The following is a 22,533-nucleotide window of genomic DNA, read 5'->3' as shown; positions in this document are numbered from 1 at the left end:
CCCGTTTGGTTCCATTTGTACTCTCAGAGTTACAGACCCATAAGGGTCCATTTGGTTCCAAACTGTCATTTACATTTTACATTTTAACAGCGATACGATACGTATCACGATACATGGTTGACGATACGATACATGGACCTGGAGTCTGGACGATATTGGTTCATTATGGCGATACGATACTTGTGGATAGTGCAGGTTTTTTTAAGGGAAATGTTTATTATTGTGGATATAAATAAGTAAACTGATGATCTGGCAAATAGATTGTAAACATTGTATTTGAACACATGGACAAACCCACGCCTTGACATGAACACAGAGAATACACACATTTATCGATAGACCAATATTGGAGCTATATGGAATGGAGAAGTAATTAAACCCATCTTTTTATTTTTCTTCTTAAAATTGCTGAATATAATGCACAAGTACTTAGCATTGATTAAATTGATTATTTACATTGCAAAACGATTCGATACCGATTATTTACATTGTAAGGCGATATGATACAAAGTAAAACATATTATTTGCTGTTTACATTTCGATGTACTTGGTGTATAGAAAACCATGCATGAATATTGAATAAGTGAGCATGATACGCGCACACACACACACACACACACACACACACACACACACACACACACACACACACACACACACACACACACACACACACACACAAAAACAGGCTGACACAACAACGCAAATTCATTATCAATAGTATTAATTTATTTATTTAAAGAACAGCTGTAGTTTAGCAGTTCATACCGAACATCCATGATGGTCAAAGCATGAGGAAAAAACACGTTTCCTACGACACGAGGAAAGAGTTGTACCACGTTAGATCCTTGAAAGGCTCCTCGTGAAGTCTCTGAGAAGCCAACGTCACAGACAGGATCCTAAAGAAAGCCAACGTCACAGGATCCTAAAGAAAGTGGCTCATGAATGGCAATTAACACCCTTATAAAGTCTCAAAAGGGCGATTCATATACTTCGTTGCACACCACTGAAAACAGCAAATCTACAAAGCTCACAATGCGTCACATTGTGAACTTTTGTTTGGGATAACGTGGGTGGGTGCTTTTCGGATAACGCAGGCTTTATTGATGATGAAAGGCGGGTAGCCGGTGTTCTCTCAGCTCTCTGTCAGTATAGCAGAGCAGAGCTGCTCAGCCATAGAGGTCGTGCAGGCGCAGCAGAAACTGCCCAAGCCCCACGGTCCTCTTCTCCTCAGTGCCTCTGCTCTGACATCCATCCAGACTCGTGCCATCACTCTTCCGTTCACTTCCCCTCTCCTCCTCCTCCTCCTCCTCCTCCTCCTCCTCCTTCGCTCCTGGCTGCCGGCCAGGTGACAGAGATGTGATAAGGTCTCAGGTCCTCCTGTGATCAGTGTTGATTTTGACAGGACATTATTATTTTAGTCATAGTCTTTTGAATACAACTTAATTCAGTTTTAGTCATACATTTGTCATCTGAAATGTTTTAGTGTTAGCCTAGTCTATAGTAAATATCATGATATTTTAGTCGACTAAATCTAGTTGATTTAGTCGACTAAAATGTATTTTGGCGGACCTTGATGTAGTCATAATGGTTTTACACTTGGTTGCATGCTGAAAATAGCCGATCAACAAGCTCACAACACAATGTGAAAAAAACCCTTTTTATTTAGTTTTCCTCAGTGAAAAAAGGTAGTCGACGAACATTTTTCGTCATAGTCAACAAAATCAACACTACCTGTGACACGAAGTCGGGGGCCTGGCTCATGAGGTCGTGACCCCGGAAGGACTTGGGGAAGGCGATGACGTCTCGGATGCTGGGGGCCCCCACCAGGATGGAAACCAGGCGGTCAAGGCCTTAAAATAGATGGTTGACAGTCAGTAAGGGAGCTATCGTGATAAATAATATATATATATTATATATACAGTATATTATTATTACCATTACATGCATGCAGTTAAGATAAGATACAATTTGTTATTGATATATTTGCTGTAAGGCCGAAATCTCGTATGTTCAAACTGTTATTTTTCAGGATATGGAAAAAACCTTATCCGTGTTCCAATCCACCACTTTTCATCTGGCATCCCTGTTTTGGGCATTACATTATCATGCCCATTATCGTTAAATGTCAATCCTGAACCAAACGGTCGAAAAATGACAGTTACCATGTGGGGGTCCCCGGAACATCCAGACCCCCAGGAACACTCCCAGGGGGCCGGGCCAGTTCCGGCGAGCCGCCCCGTGTCCGAAACGGTTGAGAAATGACAGTTACTGTGTGGGGGTCCCCAGGGGGTCCCTCTACTGTACTGTCACTGTACTGTACTCACCACTTAAAGAAAAAGTTTAAAATAGAGCATATATATGTATATCCAATATGGATTGGAGATATGAGGTTTATTCGCGAAAGTGACAATATTCTTCCGACAACAACATATCAGTTATTAATACGAGGTAATGAAGCATCTGGTAAACCTTTTGACAAATTAACTATTACAGACTTACAAAGTCTTTTGTTTGTTACTTCACATTGTATTTACACAACGTATCTATGTTACTTGGGCAGCACTTATTCACTCATAAAATGCATACATCCATTTAATATGCCTTGTGCTTTGCCTACCGAGAGCAATTCCTCCATGTGGGGGCGCCCCTGAGTCAAGAGCTTCTAGTAAGTGTGAGAGGAGAGAGGGGTCCTCCTGTAAAACAAGCACACGCACACAAAAGTGTCACATTAGCTTTCTCTGGCATTCAAACAATTCAGAAATATCTTAATGATTGTTTTAGGTCAATGGGCTATATGCACACAGAATACTCTTCCTACTTTCGGGCCACTTCCCTACTTCCTTCACAGGTGTTATTGTTGATACTAATTAATGCTCTTTTCCATTAATTGTGCAGTGGTTCTCAAACATTACATTTCAATGACCCCCATAACACTGAGAGTTAAGGCTCATTCATAGTCTGGATTTTCGGTGGTGAGGTGACCACTGGAGCTGAAATAACGTTGAGCGGTGGTGAGTAAAAACAGAGAGAAGGGCTGGGGCGGTGGCGGTGGTTTGCTCATCACCGCGGCTCATGACGTCATGTAGTAGTTCGGTGGTCACCTCACCACCGAAAATCCAGACTATGAATGAGCCTTTACACACCCTTACAGGCCATTTGGAACCCACTCAAGGACACTTTGAGACCCACTGGGGTAGCAGAGTACTGTTTCCAGTGAGCCAACATGCACTATAGCAGCACACTGACGCTGTTTGACCAGAATGAAACAGAGCCTTCATTAGTGTCATTGGCAACACCTGTGAAGGAAGTAGGTTTGGATCTTTCCAAAAGTGTGTACATAGAGCCATTTAGAATTCTCCAATACATCTTTTCGCTGACCTTGAGGATGTCCTGGAGGATGTAGAGCTGTTCGGAGGCCTTGTGGATGCGGATAGACCCTCCTCCGACCTCACAGCCATTCAACACCAGGTCGTAGTGCTGGCCACGCACCTGGACATGAGCACACACACACATGTAGGGGTTTAGTTATTTTTATTTTGAAAAGCTTGGGACATGGTTTGCACTGTCGGCCAGATTATCGATCAGATGGTGATGGTTCATAATAGCATTCCGGGGGCGGAAGTGGCTCAGGAGGTACAGCGGCCACTTGGGAACCTGTTAATCTATAATTATATGAATCTATAATAATCTCTCCAAAAATGAATATTTAATCACTTAATATATGCAACAGGAGAAAAAAACGTGAACTTGTAATTTAGATCACAAAGGGGAAAGAAAAGAAAAAAAAACATAAAACATTTTGGAAAATTTCTGAAAACGTTTTACGTTTTCTGAAATGTTGCCCAAAACTGGGACACCAGGGTTAATGTGGGCAGAAAGCACCACATTAAATACAAGCTCTCCTGTAGCAGTGGGCATGGTTTTGTGGTTCCACTGAAAAAGTGAAAAGGGTTTTCAAACACCTCTCGCCTCGCTGCCTGTCATGTTTCTTCCCTCCGTGGCATACGACCAAGTTCATAGTCACGCTGGAATGATAAATGCCGAAAGGTGCAGTGATTCGTACGCCCAAAAATGGGCGTGCGCCGCGTTGATAAATGAGGGCCTAAGTGTGCGTCATCACCTTGTGCGGCTGTGTGTAGAGTAGCGGTGCGTCATCGGGGACCGGAGCGGTGAACGGGTGGTGGGCCGACTCCAGCTCCCCCGGCTCGTCCTCTTTGGGCAGGAACAGCGGGAAGTCCACCACCCACAGGAAGTGGAACGACGTGGGGTCCCGGACTGGAACCCCACCTGACTCCAGGAGCTCTGCGCACTGCAGGCGCAGCTTGCCCAACAATGGCCGCTGCATGGGAGCAGAAAGGGTGAGGTGAGGGAGGAGGTGAGGGGAAAGAGGAACAGGAGGAAGGAGAGAGGGAGCAGAAAGGGTGAGGTGAGGGAGGAGGTGAGGGGAAAGAGGAACAGGAGGAAGGAGAGAGGGAGGAGGAAGGGTGAGGTGAGGGAGGAGGTGAGGGGAAAGAGGAACATGGGAGCAGAAAGGGTGAGGTGAGGGAGGAGGTGAGGGGAAAGAGGAACAGGAGGAAGGAGAGAGGGAGCAGAAAGGGTTAGGTGAGGGAGGAGGTGAGGGGAAAGAGGAACAGGAGGAAGGAGAGAGGGAGGAGGAAGGGTGAGGTGAGGGAGGAGGTGAGGGGAAAGAGGAACATGGGAGCAGAAAGGGTGAGGTGAGGGAGGAGGTGAGGGGAAAGAGGAACAGGAGGAAGGCGAGAGGGAGGAGGAAGGGTGAGGTGAGGAAGGAGGTGAGGGGAAAGAGGAACATGGGAGCAGAAAGGGTGAGGTGAGGGAGGAGGTGAGGGGAAAGAGGAACAGGAGGAAGGCGAGAGGGAGGAGGAACATTCATAGAGGGAAGAGGATAACCATCTTACAGGGGAGTAAGATGGTTCTCCTCTTCTCCTCTTCTACTGTTAACCCATCAAGACCTGCATGAGGTCGATTCTACAAATGCCTTCTAAATCAGTATAGCAGTTCTCAAACCTTTCCGTAATTGAAAATGACTGAACATTTTTCAAACACTTTAAATATAAAAAAAAAAGGTTCAAACATAGCAGATGTACAAGCTCTTAGCGTGGCACAAAGTGAAAATCATCTAAAATGACATAAATGCTTTCCTGGTGTCATTGGGTTAATAATAGTGTCAGCTACTGTAGGATAAAGGGGTGATTAATGTATCTTTTCGACTACAAACTAAGTGAACTGTAACCGTGCCGTTTGATGTATTTCATGGGTTCTGGATTTGTTTCCATGTGCTGCGGTTCGGTTTCAGACATGATTCTCAGAACCTGCCCAGCTCAGGAGCTACAGTAGTGCTAACCCATTCTGGGAACCCGGAACTCAGATCTTGTGTTTCCAAATTTTAAATGATGTCTTACTATTACTCATTCTTGCATACCGAAAATAGCCAATCCTTTTTTAATTGGTTTTAATATATATATATATAACCTCCCTGGTTCTAGTTAATGGAAACACTGGATCATAAAACTTCACAGGTTCTGGAAAATGAATGTTTTCCAGAAAATGAATGTTTTCCAGAATCCTTCGTAGTCGGAAAAAAAGCCATAACGCTACCTGAACCAGCCACAGTGAGCCAGATAAATCCGACATACCACAGTGTACATACCACAGTGTCCAGTGTACATACCACAGTGTCCAGTGTACATACCACAGTGTCCAGTATACTGGCTGATATTAGCAGCAGGTCCCCTGGTTTGGCTCCAGTGCTTGTTAACAGCTTCGCTGTGGCTGTGATGGACAGCAGCTTACTGAGGGCAGACTTCAGTGTCCCGTCTGCCTTCACCAACACTGTGCTTAACTCCTACACAAACACACACCCACACACCCACACCCACACCCACACCCACACCCACACACACATAATGTGGTATAAGTATCCAATGATAGACATTATTAACCTTTCTAAACAAAATATGTTGTATATTTATGGAACATAGCCTACTGTGAAGTTGAAGTTCACCTAACTTTGCTACTACAGGGAAAACATGCACATGTACATATGATTCTTTTTTGTGTACTCTTTGTTTGCTCTATTTTTGCACTTTATATTCAATCCCTTTGTTTGCTGTGTTTTTCTACAGTATGTCTGCTGTTTGATTGTCTGCACTAAAGCCAAACAAAAATAAGACTTACTCTTATGTACCTGTACACAAGATGTAACAGTAACGTACAAACTTGAACCTACCTGACCAAACTGAGTCTTGGCCACTTGCTTCAGCATCTCCAGATCTTTGCCTTTGAAATGTTTCTGAAGTGAAACAGAAGAGACACCATTCAGCATATCGTCCAATCTCTTTTTATCTCATAATAACGTTCTCGTTAAAAACATCCGTCTATCCAAACGTATTATTGATTTCATATAGATGATGGCTGTTTTCGATGTGGCACCCGCATCGAGGCACACAAATTACCAGTAAGACACCTGAGGGCGAGAAGTGACTGGCCATATATGGAGCGTATCTTGAGTGTACAGGGTGTGATGAGGTCAGATCAAGTTATGGAATGTCAGCTCCATATATGGAGATCTGAGGGTGGCAGCGGGGGCAGTGTATTTAATGTACAGGGTTTGATGAGGGCCCAGGTAGTGCTGGGCCTTAATTTTCGGGCCTGTTGAGAACTCTAGTTTGAACTCGTTCTGGCCAGACGACGGAGCCGCTCGTCGGTAGTCTCCTCCGTGAAAGTGTCGAGATCGTAGTGCTGGGGCAGATCGGCGTGAGCACGCATCCGCCTGGGTGACGTCAGACTGCTGGGCAAGTGCGGTCGCTTTGGCATGGGATGAACTTTGACCAATAGATCACAATGACCTGGGCAGCATATATGGGGGTTGATGTCACTATGACCTGGGCTTGTCTAGGGTGACCAGGGGGCTGATGTCACGTGATGTCACGATGACCCGGGGCTTGCCTGGGGTGAGCGACGGGGATTTGAGTTAGGAGACGTCACAGAGTGACAGGGATTGTGGGTTAGGTGTCAAAAACGCAAGGTTTCGTAGTTAACTGTGACCTCTGGTCGCAAGCAATTATGACAGCACTATTATATTGCTATCATTATGGCTGAACAGCGTTCATGTAACCATCTAATGCAGTGGTTTTCAAACAGTGGTCCGGGGACCACCAGTGGTCCATGAAGGGGATCCAGGTGGTCCCCAGCTGAATGATGGAGTTGGTAACCAAATGGACCCTTACAGATCTTTATCTCTTGAGAGCGTAAAAAAAAGAGGCTAAATGTCATCAAATGGTGGTCTGAGGCTCAAATACCTAATACATAATGGGCTTTGATATGAAAAGGGTTGAGAACCACTGATCTAATGCGTTGCAGACTAACAGTGTTCAATGTGATAGGACATGGTAAATGTTTCTACCGTACCGATCCATCGGGGACACGGATGGCCTGGATGGAGCCTCCTGGTTGGCTGAGAGCCGATTTGAGGAACTGTATCTCTGTGCTCTGGAACACATGGCTGATGTCCATCAGCTGCATGAACAGAGAGAGAGAGAGAGAGGGACAGAGAGAGAGGACAGAGGGACATACAGACAAAAATGGTAAATATGGAGTCATAGTAAATATGTATGAATGTTGGCTATTGGCTCCCATGAAGTCATGGCCTCCCATGACTAAACCACATGAACCTTAGCATGCGTATTCTTGGAATGCAATGTGTTTTTTCTCTCTCTCTCTCTCTCTCTCTCTCTCTCTCTCTGATAAATGCGCGCGCACGCACACACCTTCATGTCGAATCTCGTGTCAGGCTTGTCCACGCCATAGTCCCTCATGGCCGCTTCGTACGTCATGGTCTGGAAGGGAGTGCTGAGGGGATGTTTGTCTGAAGGCCAGGAGGACTGCAACAGGCCCTCCACCAGGGTCATGATATCCGACTGCTTCACAAATGACATCTCTATGTCCACCTTGGGAGAACCGGGGAAGGGAAAAGCAAAAAAACACATCATACGTTCAGGTCACATGATGAAACACAATGCTGTCTAAAAGAAGTGGTAGGCGGAGATAAGGAGGGAGAGCTGGGTCAGAGTTTTGAATATCATGTAGGATGTGTCCGTGAAAACTTTGCACGGCTCTACACAGACACCACACCACACACACACATTCATCTCCCTTTCACACACTGCTTCCCTCTCTTCTACCTGTGTGAACTCTGGCTGTCTGTCCGGCTTGGAACCCTCATCTCGATAACACCGAGCCAACTGGAAGTACCTGCCACAATGAAAATTGCAAGAGGGAGATAAGTAGATGGACATAAAGTGTGCGCCTGTGCGTTGTGTGTGTGCATGTGTGGTAGTGTGTGTGTGTGTGTGTGTGTGTGTGTGTGTGTGTGTGTGTGTGTATGTGTGTGTGTGTGTGGTGGTGTGTGTATGTGAGTGCGTGTGTGTACCCACCTGTCTATCCCAGCCACCATGAGCAGCTGTTTAAACTGCTGCGGGCTCTGTGGCAGTGAGTAGAAACGACCAGGCTCTCTGGACGGAACCACAAATTCCTTGGCTCCCTGAAGCACACATTCATAGACTGAGTATTCAAATAATACCACATTGCATGCCATTTGTTTGGTAAATGCGATTGGAAAGCTGCATTAATGAAATGGTTTTAGGAAGGAAACCCACCCCTGGCGTCCTTTTGAACAAGGTAGGAGTTTCCACATCCACGAAACCTTTCGGTAAGACAAAATACATTAGAATTAGGATTTTCATTTGTTACTTGCAAACTGTCCATTCACAAACGATAATGCAAATGTATTATTATCGCATTGTCATCCACACATAAGAGCTGGGCCAGTGTTCACATGTTTTTTCATAGCTCTTCGTACCATGTGTATTGCAAAGGTATTCCCTCATCTTCATCACCAGCTGAGATCTAAGTCTGAGGTTGTACTGCATCTGGGCGGAGCGCAGGTCCAGGTAACGATACTGCATCCGCAAAGACTCCGATTTCTGCACAGAAAGTAATAGTCCTGTAAATGGCAATAGGAAGAGTGGGCACTAAGGAAGAGTGGGCACCTCGATGTAAAATTGGATATTTTTCCTAAAATAGTACAAATTACAATATTTGGAAAATTAAGTAATGTAAAGTATACATGATTAGAACATGATTGAACATTTGTCAATAAGACTTACCGTTTCTACAATTGCTACAAACCTGTAAATCCAGTCATTTGGGGATAAACAAGAAGTAGACGTATTTAAGTCTGATAATGGTGTACCGTGCAATGCATGTTCACATCATGTACCCTTTTTTAAATAGCATATGTATACCATTTTTTAAATATATTGTTTTTAACATTTTGGACATAATAGAAAATATTACATCTAGGTACCCACTCTTCATCAGTGCCATTTCTTCTTGTATTTAATTACATTAGTAGGACATCGGTTCAATATATCCAGCGACGAAGACATCACGATGGTAATAAAATAAACAACTTGGGATATATGTATAACACTTCATATCAACAATGAGTAGGCATAGTCCACCAACCGACACCTACTTTGACAAAGTCTTTGATTTCAAAAGGCAGCTTCCTGCAGACATTAAGAACCTCCACACTCTCAGCCAGAACTTCAATTGCTCCTGTAGGCATCCCCTATCATTTAGAGATGAGAGAGAGAGAGATTTAGAACAGTAGTTCTCAGAAATAGCAGATATACCATTTTTTGCACAAATCTTATCTTCTGGGGGTCCCTGGCACACTACATCAGATTGGGGGGGGGGGGGGGGGGGGGGGAATCATTTATACCAATTTGGGGGTCCTTGGCACAAAACTTTTGAAAACTACTGAGAAGGAATTTGTAGAATCTGCCTCGGATCTTATAAACCCATTTAGACATGAGGACGATTTTAAAAACTCCTTTTAAAACCTGACCTAAGTTTTCTGAAAAACATTAATAATATTGCTATACACTGTATAGCTACACACAGAGGGTACTGAGTGAGGTACACACGCAGCACGCACACACGCATGCACGGACACACGCACACACCTCATTTTCCTGTCCGTCCGGTCTCCGTCTGACTGTTCCTGTAACCTTGACAACAGACTCCAAGGCAAGGTTACGCAGTGTTGTTTTCACCTCGGTCTGGGACATTAAAAAAAAAGATACATACACAGACTGGATCAAAACAAACTATACATGAGTGTTGTTTTAGTTCAGTGGTTTTCAACCAGTGGTCCTTGAGGGGGTTCCAGGTGGTCCCAAGCAATATGATGGAGAGTTGGTACCCAAATGCACCCTTATAGATGTTTAACTCTTGAGAGTGTAAAATGAAACCAAATGGACCCATAAGGTTAATATGCTCTCAAGAGTTACATTATTGTTAAACATCAGCATTACTCAATTTACAAGAAGTCTACACAATGAGAATGTAGAAGAATTGTTATTTTGATCAGCGTTTGCCTCTTATCTCTCCTAATGGTACGACATCAATACAGCATGGAATTGTGGACACAATCTTAACGCCAACACCATTTTCTACATTTTGGGTCTGAGAGGCCTTGTCGCCTTGATATGAAAAAGGTTGAAAACCACTGTTTTAGTTGACTGAAAAATTGTTTGATGGGCCAAGTCCTAAATCCTAATATGCTATTAATGAAACAGCATGAAAGGAACTCCTATACTACACACTAGTGTTGTGTTGCATAAACAATTATCACAATATGATGTTTTTCTAGCCATACGACCAACCAGTTGAAGCAATTGCAGATCGATGCTAAAGTCGATCATACCAGCCCAGACAGAAAAAGGAGTCAAGGACAGTCATTTTCCAGAGTCCAGACATCAGAGGGTTAACCTCTTTTCTGGAAGATTGAGCATGCATTATATTGCCAGTTTGACCACTTCAAAAATAACGGAAATACGCAGCCTATTTTCCGTGCATATGACATGTTTCCAACTTTCCATAGAAGACATCAGACTTCTATGGAATTAATCCAAATGACTGAAATCAGTCGTGTTGACTGAGAACTTTGATCCATGTGTCAACCATGGTTTTTAAAGATGATTCAAAATAGATAACTTATGCTGATTGCATAGTGTTGTGTTTCAATGCATAGTGTTGTGTTTCAATGTTTCAATTCACAGCACGCTTACCTCGTCCTGTGGAATGAGAACTTGTGTCAAGCCACTGAAATCGCGCAGGATGACAAACAGGTCTTGTCTGGTTGAGACAAAAAGTTAATTGTTAAAATACAAATAATAACCGGCTACTGGACAACAACAAAGGAAAATCACCAAGTGAATTTCCTTGCTCTTTTTAATTTGAAAATGCATAGATAATAAAACATGGCGAGTAGTATTATCTGCAATATTTGAATACCTGAGGTACTGGACCCAGCCACACAGGACGACAGTTTCTCCTAAATGTTCCGATCTGAGTTCCCCACAGGTGTGAGTCCTCGATGACAGACTACTGGGACCTGGACATACAATATGTAGGTAATTATTTAAACAACTTAAATAGTAGTCTTTGACACTACCAAAATGAGAATTCTAAACAGCCAACAACAAAAAAAGTACAAAAAGCACTCTATTTGCACAGCATAAATGCTCAATTGGGTACTGTATACCCATTGTATGTATATTGTATGGTACGTACAATTTTTGGATTTCGTTTTTTCTTTTACTGGAGTATTTCCAATTTTACATTTGAAAATGAGACGAAATGAGTACTCATAATTTGCATAATGAGTACTTTTCACTTTACTTTAAGTGCATGTTGACTTGACGGTTGATGACATCCAGGCATCCAATACTTTTGTACATTCATTACTCAAGTTAATTTTGAACTCCTGACTTCTTGTAACAGAGTAGTTTGTAGTTTGTACTGTACATTGCAGTATGTATTGATACATGCTTTAAGTAAGAAATCAATGTACTTTCCCCCCCACCACTCACTGTCAATTTTAGTAGTGGGTGAGAGGTAGTAGTAGCAGTAGTGGACTTAAGAAGGAACCACACTCTCCACTGTTCTGTTCTTTGTCTATATAGAAGTGTCTATTTGTACGTCTCTAAATGTTTTGATGAATTGAACATGGTGGACCCTGTTGTAAACAAGTGTAATGCTTAATTGGGTCGTCCACTCACAGTTAACAGCCTTTGTATTGAGTTTGTGCTTGAAATGTACTGTAATTCTGCAAACTGTTAATAACATTTTCAATCAATTCAATCAAAAAAACTCCCCCAGACAGTTAAATTAACAGTCAGTGCTTTACAATGCAAGTGCAATACCTGTAAACGAGGATGCAAACCGCTTGTTTGTCCTGATGTTTGTCTCACTAGTCTCAACCAGCAGACTTCGACTGACAGCCGACACGCAACAGCATCGGTGTGTGCGCGCGTGCACTCTACACGCCGCCGCGCGCACGGCTCTGTGCAGCAGCAGCAGGGCTCTGGTAGTCATCATGGTCAGTCAGTCAGTCACCAGCCAGGAAGGAACTAACATGTAACCTTCATAATAAATAACGACCCTCCACGTCATTCAACACGTACACATATATAGCTGAATTAAGCTTAATGTTTCCCTGCAAGTCAGTCCATGTGGTAGAGTTTTGTATAAGCGTCGTTTCATACCGCACAACTCAATCAATGGAGGCTAACAAGGAGGCTAACATCAGTTGCATCTTGCACATTAGACTAGTGTAAAAATATCTTGCATGGACTACAGTGGTGCTTGTTTATTCGATGCTTTATTGGCGGTTGGCAAACCGGTTTAGAGGTATATTACCGCCACCGTGTGGAATGGAGTAGAGTGTGGATGTGGTTGGTAACCAGGCTTTTCAGTATGTTTTTGGTCAAATAAATAGAATAAAAAAGGGTATTGAAGGTAGATTATGCATGGGGAATTGGGATCGGCGAAGATTCCTGATTGGGCTGTTTTTTAATATATCTAGATAGAGGAGAGCTGATCCTTTTATACTAGCTGTTGTCGACTCAATGTCATGATGTCAGAGTGATGTGTCGTCATCTCTTTGCAGTGGTGGAAAGTAACTAAGTACAAGTACTGTACTTAAGTATAATGTTCAGGTACTTTACTTGAGTATTTCCAATTTCCAATATTTGACTTCTACTCCACTACATACATCTCAGAGACAAATAGGCCATACGGTACTTTTACTACACTACATTCATTTGAAAACTTTAGTTAGTTACTTGATTATTATTACAAGACATACATTATTAACCACATCGGGCCATTTGAAAATACATGGACATGCTGGACATGTTGGTGAGGTGACCCCTGATAATGCTTGCTTCGTTCTACAGCCTTTGCATAGGCCTGCCCGGTCATCAAGGCTAGGGCAATAGAGGTGGAGTCTTCAGACTACTTCCTGGACTGATTCTCTCTAGGGAATATTGCAATATTACTTCAATATTCCCCAGAGTGAATCAGTGACAAAATACACATGATAAAACTGACACATAAACTCATTATGGAAACAAAAAGTCTTTGGAATGCCACAACAACAGACTTTTTCTTTTACAGTAGCTCCACTTGTTGTGTTACATTTTGTTTGACTAAATAATGAATGTCCGACTCAAATTAATAGTAGACAGTTCTGAATATGGATGGAAAATGTACCATCTCCCACAATGTAACTCTCAGAGTTACACAATAATTTACTGTGCACATGCCGGTTAGACAAGATACTTTAAAGAAGAATTGACATGGTTAGAGAGACTATCTATGAATATCAATTATATCATTTAATTTGTCTTATTATCTGCTGGTTTTAAGCAACACAATAGAACGGTGCCTCCCCTCCCTGGCCACAGGGTGGAGCTGTGGAGCTGAATGTCGGAGTGAGTGAGGCAAACACATTTGCATGTTGATTAAAGATTGTTTGTTTTTCTCTCATTGCAATTTTTTGACAAATAGTTATTATTTCTGATTAAATTAAAGACAAAACCAAAAGCATCGATCCTCCGCCCAAATAAATATACAAATGTGGAAATAGCCCACACCGGAAGACCCCACATCTTATTGTTAATGACTTTAGTTTCATTCACATTTGAATCAATATAATGTCATAGTATGCATATTGATATTTGATATTGTATGTTGTATTTAAAGCAGCACTATGCAACTTTAAAAAAAAGACTACAATCAAATCTGTAGGCTTATAATACAATATAACATTCAATCGGGGTGGTTATATTTTGTCTCCCTGCTCTTCTAACACATTTTAGATTGTGATTCGTGTCTAAGATCATGTCTCACCTAGGCACAGGATATGACAAAACAAAGGTCAAGATCCAATGTATCCCCTGAGCAAGCAGGCAGATTATATTAGCTCAATGGTGAACATGTCAGCACGTGCTCAGATTACAGTGAGATTTAAAAGTCATGCTGTTTTATTTTCTGCTCTGCAAAATACTTACATTGTTTATTGTTAGTGCAAATGCCCAGGTTGACCAAATTTGAACCCTGTGCGACGGCGAAGAAAAAACTCACTATGCAACATATTTACGCTTCCATGTACAGTAGGTACTAGGTAGGTGTGTAATAGGCTACATTTGTATCTTTACATCTCTGTTGGGCGTTTGGGCCTATAGCTTGTTGTCAGGAGATTGCAAACAAAGAATAAAAGTCAACAAACGTCAGAAATAGGTGTGTGTTACGAGCTTGGCCTCTGCCATGTCCTGTTTGCCGGCCCTTCTCTTGTCATGTACCTGTACACTATACAGTATATGCACCTCGTTCTACACCCGAGACAAGAGTCTAGACTACAAATCATGACTTTCTCTGGATCAGTTTGTTTCATGACAATAACAGGTTTATACCAGGACAATGTCAACAAGGTCATTAGGCCTATATAGAAGGTCATCTCACATGTTGCAGTCATTACTTATTGGACAATACGTAGACTTGCTAGATTTTAATTCACATAGTGAATTTCCAGACAGAAGTCCAACATGCACTTCATGAATCACAGGATACAACAAACAAAGACATCACAGTACTCTGTGCGTGCGAGCGTGTGTGTGCGTGTGTGTGTGTGTGTGTGTGTGTGTGTGTGTGACACTGTGACAGTGACACCCTCGGGCCAGTTCAATGATTGACAGAGACAGCCCACAGTAGCAGCTGAGTCTAAACACAGAGGTACAGAGGTGACTACTAATAATATACACATGGAGATGTGACATTCACATTTAATACTGGTAGATTATACTAGTAGTAGTTTACTCTGCATTCTGATTTCTGTCACTGTTAACAAACACTGACAAATCCATATGCTGTAGCAGCAGAATGCACCCAGAAGCTTTCCCATATTCACTATGCCTACAGTGCCATTGGCTCCGCTCTGCTTTGAACCTTGGCCTTCTCTGTGGGAGCAATGTGACACCTCTGAGGCCCAGGGGACACGTAGTAAGAAGGATGAGAACACATGTTTCAGATGCTGGACAGAGGCAAGGCGGTGTGTGGGACAGGGAAAGGAGAGGGTAACAGTGACTAGGTGAGTAATAGGGCAAAGTCAGAGAGCGAGGAGGGCAGCTAGGGGAATTTGGGGGCTGGGAGGGTGACAGGGAATGGCTACAGTTACAGGGGAGAGAGAGACTGGGGGAGGGACATTGCAGTTGAGGCAGCAACTGTTTTACTTTGGAGTCTGGAGCTGAGGCAGTCATTGTTGGTGGTGCCAGCCATTGTGCAAACTGTCTGCAGAAGTGTAAAGGAAGTGATCATCAGTGATTTTCACTCGCCACCACAGGAAGGACCTGCTTGGGAATCCACCAGATTAATTCAGAGAAGACCGGTGATGTAAACTTAATTCTGCATTCTGAAACTTCAAGATAAACCAAATGTTGGTCCCAAATATCGAGAATGAACCGCAACTGACTGCTTAAGGGATTAGTTGCAGTGGATTGGAATCAGGAAGAGAACACCATGAGTTATAACTTGTAACTCAGCCGCAAGCAAAATCTAAGCTGGATCTTGCATACCAAGCTTTACCTGTCTGACTGCTTTCGGTTATTGCAGAAACCACCACCTTTGAAAAGTGCAAATGAAGGGAAACAACTAAACCAGGTCCTCGGCTGTCGCCATAGCAGGTCGGCTGCATTCAGAAGAATAGGCCTACATGTGTGTTTCTGGACTTATTACATAAAGATGGATTGAGCCGAGACATTGGAAGGAGAGATATCTACTGGATTCAGGAACTATTGCTTGTGATTTAACTGCTGGTGTCTGTGGAACACTAGAAGCCGTCTGTCATTTCATTCAGGACATGCATACTCTACTCAAAAGGATCTGATCTAGGAACTTAACACATGACAGCAGCGGTCTACACAGCCAATACAGTCTGGATGCATATTTTCCAAGGATAAGTTTGGGGTCTGTTGGAATCTTCTGTGTCAACAGCTTTCTACAGTGGATTACAGCCTCTTATCACACGGAACAGGTTGACCTTATCACTCGAAACAGGGTGTCTGCTAAACTGAACGTGAGGTCAAAACCTATAGTCTAAAACATACACTGCTGCATTCAGAGTCTGCATCAGTCTATTTTGACTCTGTCATCATCATCACAGACGCAAATATGAATTTAACCCTGATCCAAAAAGTGTGGCTGCAGCTCCAGATGTTCCTGGACTCTGTGCTGGTGGTCCTGACAGACATAGCGGCCGCATTCCTTGGAAGTTCAGTGTTCAGGCGGCACTTCCACCTCATCCTGTCGGTGGCGCTGGTCGCCGGCCCGGCTCTCAGTTTCTGGGTCTCCCAGTTCAGTGTCTTCGCCAAGCCGACCCACTTCCTCTACAGGTGAGAATAATAGCCTATACTTACAGTTGTGGGACAAATTAACTATAAGTGCATTTACTCATGCACTGTAATTAGAATACAATTTTGAGAGTAGTATGGCCATTTTTAATACATTATACTTCTACCACATCTCAGAGACAAATGTTCAGTGGTGTAAAAGTAACTAAGTACATTTACTTAAGTACCGTACTTAAGTACAGTTTTGAGGTATTTGTACTTTACTTGAGTATGTCAAATATATTTGACAACTTTCGCTTTGTAGATTTTGCTTATTATTACAAAACATACATTAACCACTTCAGCCCTATACATTTCTGCCTTTTGAAAATAGCCGATCTACAAGCTCACAATGTGTCGCGATGCATCGCATTGTGAGTTTGTAGATCTGACTATTTTCAAAAGATTTTTTGCTATTTTCAAATGGTTCCATTTTACACTCTCAATAGTTAAATAATTGTTAAATTTAAACATCTGCATTACTTTAAGTTAATTTACAAGAAGTCTACACCATTAGAGAATGTAGAAGAATTGTTATTTTAACGTTTGCCTTTACACACCGTTAGTGTTATCTCTCCTAATGGTACATACAGCATTGAAATGCGGACATATTATTTTAGTTTTGGGTCTGCAAGGCTAAAGTTTCATCAAATGGTGGTCCGTGGCTCAAATGCAGAATAAATAATGGACCTTGATATGAAAAGGGTTGAAAACTATATTACTTCTATTGAAAGCTATATTACTTCTGCCACTTGTATATTTAGATCTTTCAGTGTGGTATTGTATTGCTAGTTTTACTTCCACCACGGCATGCCTATATACGTCCTGCTCAGTGGCCTTGTTTAAAGCCAAGGCAAACAGCATGCGGTTGCATTGATCGGTGTGGGATTTGATGGAGTCAGACATGAGCCATTTTCCATTTGGTTGGGAGGGAGGGGAGTGACAATGCTGGTCACGTACTTGCCAGCGCCACCAGAAAGACATGTTGAGAGTTGTAATTCTCATGCGTACGGTATTCATTTCAAAGTCAAGTGACAGCTGAGGTTACGTAGCATGTGCTGAGTCATGCCCTGTTCACATACTTAAGATTCCACACACAACTGACCACGGCTTCTTCAATTCACGAATAGTCTAACCTGGCTAGTCATATGGGGTATTTTGTATATTGAGTGATGCAATGAAATTATATAACTGATATTTGTTTTGTTTATTCTACTCATGACCCATACAAATCACACCCGTGTGAACTGAGCAGTGCAACTATATGTACTAGAATTAGTGCTAAGATTCGTACTGTACAGGAGAAGACACCCCCACTCAAGATTGTGAACGCCCTCCTCCCTGGCGTGTGTGTGTGTGTGTGTGTGTCCCAACACTGCTGCAGTTATTGATCTGTGTCTTGTGTTCTCCCTCCAGGTTGTTCCTACGCTCTGGCTGGGGCTGGACCTGCGTCTTTGTCGGCTCATTCGTCTTCCTCCTGTCCTTCTCCGTCCGCCGCTCCGTTTCCCTCACCTTCCGTCATCTCTCGCGGCTCGTGCTGGCCGGAAGTCTTCGGCTCGTCTTCCGGAAACTTCTGGCTCTCCTGGACAACGCCACGGGAAGTTGCTACGAACGTTTAGCCGCCGAGGGGGGCCAGGACGCGGCCGTGCTGAGCGGACAGCCTCTTCTGCTGCTGAGGGACGGGGAGACCAAGTCGACGTGCGTCGGGGCCGGGATGCTCTGGAGGGGATACGAAGTCTCGGAAGACGTCTTCCTCCTCTGCCTGTGCTGTCTCCTGTTGGCCGAGGAAACGGCCGTGTTCGGCCCTTACCTGAGCCTGGGCGGGGCTCCCGGCAGCCCTCTCCGCATCCTGTTCCTGTTCTGCGTGCTCCTGCTGTGGCTGTGGGTTTTCCTGCTGCTCTGTCTCCTGGCCTACTTCCCTCAGTTCCCCACGCAGCTGATAGGCGGCGCTCTGGGGTGTCTCAGCTGGAGGGCTCTGTACCAGGGATGGTACCAGCTGGATCCCAGCTGGTACTGCCCCGGGCAGCCAGGACTCGGACTGCTCGACGCCAAGTCCAGTGCCACGGCAAGAGAGAACGGTCACTCGACGTGAACAGACTGCGAACATGGATACAATGGATGATGGTGGCATTTTAAAGACATTTGCAGGACTATGAATCCATTTGCTGCATTGGTGTAGTACAAATACACCATTTCTGGTACACATTCATTTAACTGTTCACGTTTGCCTTAAACAGGTAAATATGAGCAATATAATGTTGTTAAAATAGGGGTCAGTTTGTCCTTTGAACAGCTGTACATGGATAGGGTGAGCTTACCAACCAGTGCAATATACTATATACTATATATTTGTTTAACATTGTATGCCAATGTAGAAAATGTTTTCTTAAAGGGCGACTTCACCCCTTTTGCAACCAGATCTTATTTTAATGATGTTTGGGAGAAAATAAACACTTTCCTGGGGGGGTTTATGTGGGTAATGTGTTTTTAGATATTTCAGTATTTCAAAGTGGGCTCACTTATTTCCTGGATTACATCAAGGACTGTCTAAAGAGGACGAGACGCGAAGACCGTACGGGCGACGCCATGTTGCTCCATGGAAGGAAAAAAATATGCGCAGTTGAGACCAGGAAGTTGTACATCTTATATACAATTGAAAAGGTGTCCCCAAAAGGTGTCCCCAGGACAGGAACAAAAGGCACCAGCTACTACGTCACTGACACGCTGCAACACGCTGCAACACACACTGCAACAACACACTAACACGTCACACACTTACCCTCCGCGTCGTTGGTTCCCTATCTCCTCATGTCGCGCCGCACGGCCACACTCAACACCAGCCGCGTAAAAATTGTCATCTCACTGCCACTACAGCCGGCTCCCGTCCACACTCGCTATCAATATCAATATCAATAACAAACACAAACACGCCACAAGCACCGACACCCCCGCCTAATTTGTTGCCACGTCTATGAAAACAAGCACAGAAAAAATGCCATTCAACACGCTACTTACACACACTACCACTCGCTTACAATACGCGGACCTGGCAACACTACATTCCCTCTCCCATTCGCTCACAGCCCACCACGTGACCCACACAGGGAGGGAGACGATTGCGTGATGCTTCTAGGTACAGGATTCTATAGGTCACCACTTTTGGTGTGACACACACACAGTGTACAGCCTGCCGGAAACCAACAGTAGAAGAAGAAGAACAACAACAACACAGGTTCTACACTGATTCTAACTTGGATGGAGAGCGCCGCGATTACATACATACAACGTTACAATCATGCAAACACGACCGCATCGACACCTGACGTGGTACAATCGGGCCGAACCGACGCGCATATATGGATAACAACAACAACGCCAACACTACACGCAGACGCTGCAACAACGCGATGCAACACAAAACGTAAGTTACGTATGTAACTATGGTTCTATGAATCCTGGATGACTGCTTAACACTGGATGATTTGCGTCCAGTGTTAAGCACTGCCTCTGGCAGTCAGTACGGATGAAATACAACAGCTGTGTACAACGCAGTGTCACTGCAGACACGTGTGTGTGTGTGTGTGTGGTGTGTGCGTGCGTGCGTGCGCGGGGGGGGGGGGGGGGAATTTGGATCGCCTCGCGATGCAGCTGAAATGGCACACACACACACGCCACAAAACGCTAATAATAATAATAACACAAAATTACAACAACACACTAATCATAACAACAGTACAGAGAACAGTACAGTACACATGAGTACAGTACAGTACAGAAACAAACCTCACATCAGCATATTAATCCATATCCAATAATAATAATAATAACAAATAATAACACAACACTAATAACTATAATATCAACAGTACAGACAACAGTACAGTACAGTACATCAGAATATTAATCCATGTAATAATAATAATAATAATAAATAACAACACAACACTAATAACAGTACAGAGAACAGTACAGTACAGTACACATGAGTACAGTACAGTACAGTATACTGTTCCTGCGCCTTGCCATGCTCTCTTTCAATCATAATAACAATAATCAATACCACTACTAATAACAACAATAATATCAACAATACAGAGAACAGCACAGTACACATGAGTACAGTACAGTACAGAAACAAAGCTCACATCAGAATATTAATCCATGTAATAATACTAATAATAATAATAAGAAATAATAACACAACACTAATAACTATAATATCAACAGTACAGAGAACAGTACAGTACAGTACATCAGAATATTAATCCATGTAATAATAATAATAATAAAAATAAAAAATAACACTAACACAACAGCACAGACAACAGTACAGTACAGTACACATGAGTACAGTACAGTACAAAGACTTACAGTACAGCACAGTACAGTACAGTATACTGTTCCTGCGCCTTGCCATGCTCACTTTCAGACGCAAATACACAAAACCACACAGGGCCACTCAGCCAGCTTGGCAACTTTGCGCTTTCCAAGCAAATGCATAAATTCAAACATCATGGCTTGCCATTGCCTTCTTCCCATTTGCGACGCATCGCATGGCGCGAGGATGAGCGGGCCGAAGGCCCGCGAAATTCTAGTGGATTACATGTTGTCTCAGTAAAACAGCCCTCCCCCTATCCACAAGGAGCAGTGGCCCAAAGCATTATGGGAATTGTAGTCCAGGAATGAAGTGAGCCCTGCAGTGTCGATGACATCATGGCACCCGCATGGACACTTTGAAATACTAAAATATGTAAAGACACATACACGTAAAAAACCCCTGGAATGTGTTTGTCGTCTCCCAAACATCATTAAAATAAGATCTGGTTGCAAAAGGGGTAAAGTGGCCCTTTTATCCTAAAACTGAGTTGGATCCTGGTTTTCTCTGACTTTCATATTGGGGCCCAGAGTGGCCAGCAGGTCTGTTTCTGGTCAGCCTCCACGAGAGGAATGTTACACATCAGGCTCCAAACCAGGAGTGAGTTTTGGGGGGGTGCTAGCCCCTCCTATATACAGGTTTAATGTTTGTTTTTCCTTAGACAAACATAAAAAACACCATTGACAATGGACAGAGTTTAATGTTTGTTTTGTCCGTTTTGTCCTCGATGTTGTAGGATGATAAGAGCGCCCCTCACTTCACACTAGGGCATTCACTTCTAGTCATTTTTACTAGTTGACTAGTTGCCTAGTTTACTAGTCGACTAGTTGTTTAACCACCTATTATGTTTGAAAAAACAAACAAAAAATATTTATTTTATTTATTTTTTGGAAATAAATATGTGTACATTTAAAAACTGTGTACATAACTATAATCTACCTGATATTGAGGCCTACAAAATCGGGGGAAAAAAACAAAAACAAAACTTTTATTTTTTTCTTATCAACTAGTACCAGCAAGGTCGACTAGTGGATTTACTAGTAAACTAGTCGACTAGTTGCTTAATGCCCTACTTCACACAGGTGATTTTTTCATGGATAGACAGTTTGGCTATGTTTTACTGTAATCTGTGTTATAAAATAAAGTCCCAGCAATGCTGTGAGCTTGTAGATCGGCTACTTTAGTTATGCAACACCAGCATGCAACCAAGTATTATGTAAGGGACATGCTTTTCACACTTCATCACTTCCAATTTAACTTGTTTATCCTGATTTGGTCAAATTTGCATACCGACGTGAAAATGCATGTTGTGTCTAGAGGTGGAATGACAAGGAGACC

General features: G+C 43.1%; 2 protein-coding genes across 2 annotated transcripts; one reads left to right on the top strand and one right to left on the bottom strand.

Annotated features, from left to right (window-relative positions):
• Positions 1-718: 718 nt before the first annotated feature.
• LOC306922201 (aspartate--tRNA ligase, mitochondrial-like) lies at positions 719-20,236 on the bottom strand. Its single transcript, XM_079499599.1, has 19 exons — positions 19,600-20,236; positions 12,297-12,515; positions 11,386-11,485; positions 11,160-11,226; positions 10,053-10,148; positions 9,560-9,655; positions 8,882-9,005; positions 8,679-8,725; positions 8,457-8,563; positions 8,205-8,274; positions 7,791-7,970; positions 7,432-7,539; positions 6,251-6,313; positions 5,714-5,866; positions 4,124-4,342; positions 3,382-3,492; positions 2,621-2,696; positions 1,735-1,853; positions 719-1,380 (listed from the first exon to the last, which is right to left on the bottom strand). Exons 2-19 carry the CDS (start codon positions 12,469-12,471, stop codon positions 1,282-1,284), a joined length of 2,010 nt encoding a protein of 669 aa, XP_079355725.1. The 5' UTR covers positions 12,472-12,515; positions 19,600-20,236; the 3' UTR covers positions 719-1,281.
• Positions 15,105-19,279, top strand: fitm1l (fat storage inducing transmembrane protein 1, like). Its single transcript, XM_079499613.1, has 2 exons — positions 15,105-16,823; positions 18,237-19,279. Exons 1-2 carry the CDS (start codon positions 16,603-16,605, stop codon positions 18,910-18,912), a joined length of 897 nt encoding a protein of 298 aa, XP_079355739.1. The 5' UTR covers positions 15,105-16,602; the 3' UTR covers positions 18,913-19,279.
• Positions 20,237-22,533: the final 2,297 nt, after the last annotated feature.

This window comes from Electrona antarctica (genome assembly GCF_951216825.1).
Source record: "Electrona antarctica genome assembly, chromosome: 1".
Classification (NCBI taxonomy): Eukaryota; Metazoa; Chordata; class Actinopteri; order Myctophiformes; family Myctophidae; genus Electrona; species Electrona antarctica.
The sequence above is the reverse complement of the archived record's forward strand: the minus strand, read 5'-3'. Positions and strand labels throughout refer to the sequence as shown.

Coding starts and splice junctions, on each gene's coding strand:
- LOC306922201 (XM_079499599.1), bottom strand. CDS start 12,471: ATGATGACTACCAGAGCCCTGCTGCTGCTGCACAGAGCCGTGCGCGCG. Junction 8,564..8,678: donor TGTTCAAAAGGACGCCAGGG/GTGGGTTTCCTT, acceptor TGTGTGCTTCAG/GGAGCCAAGGAATTTGTGGT. Junction 3,493..4,123: donor TCTACACACAGCCGCACAAG/GTGATGACGCAC, acceptor GCTCATGTCCAG/GTGCGTGGCCAGCACTACGA.
- fitm1l (XM_079499613.1), top strand. CDS start 16,603: ATGAATTTAACCCTGATCCAAAAAGTGTGGCTGCAGCTCCAGATGTTC. Junction 16,824..18,236: donor CCGACCCACTTCCTCTACAG/GTGAGAATAATA, acceptor TTCTCCCTCCAG/GTTGTTCCTACGCTCTGGCT.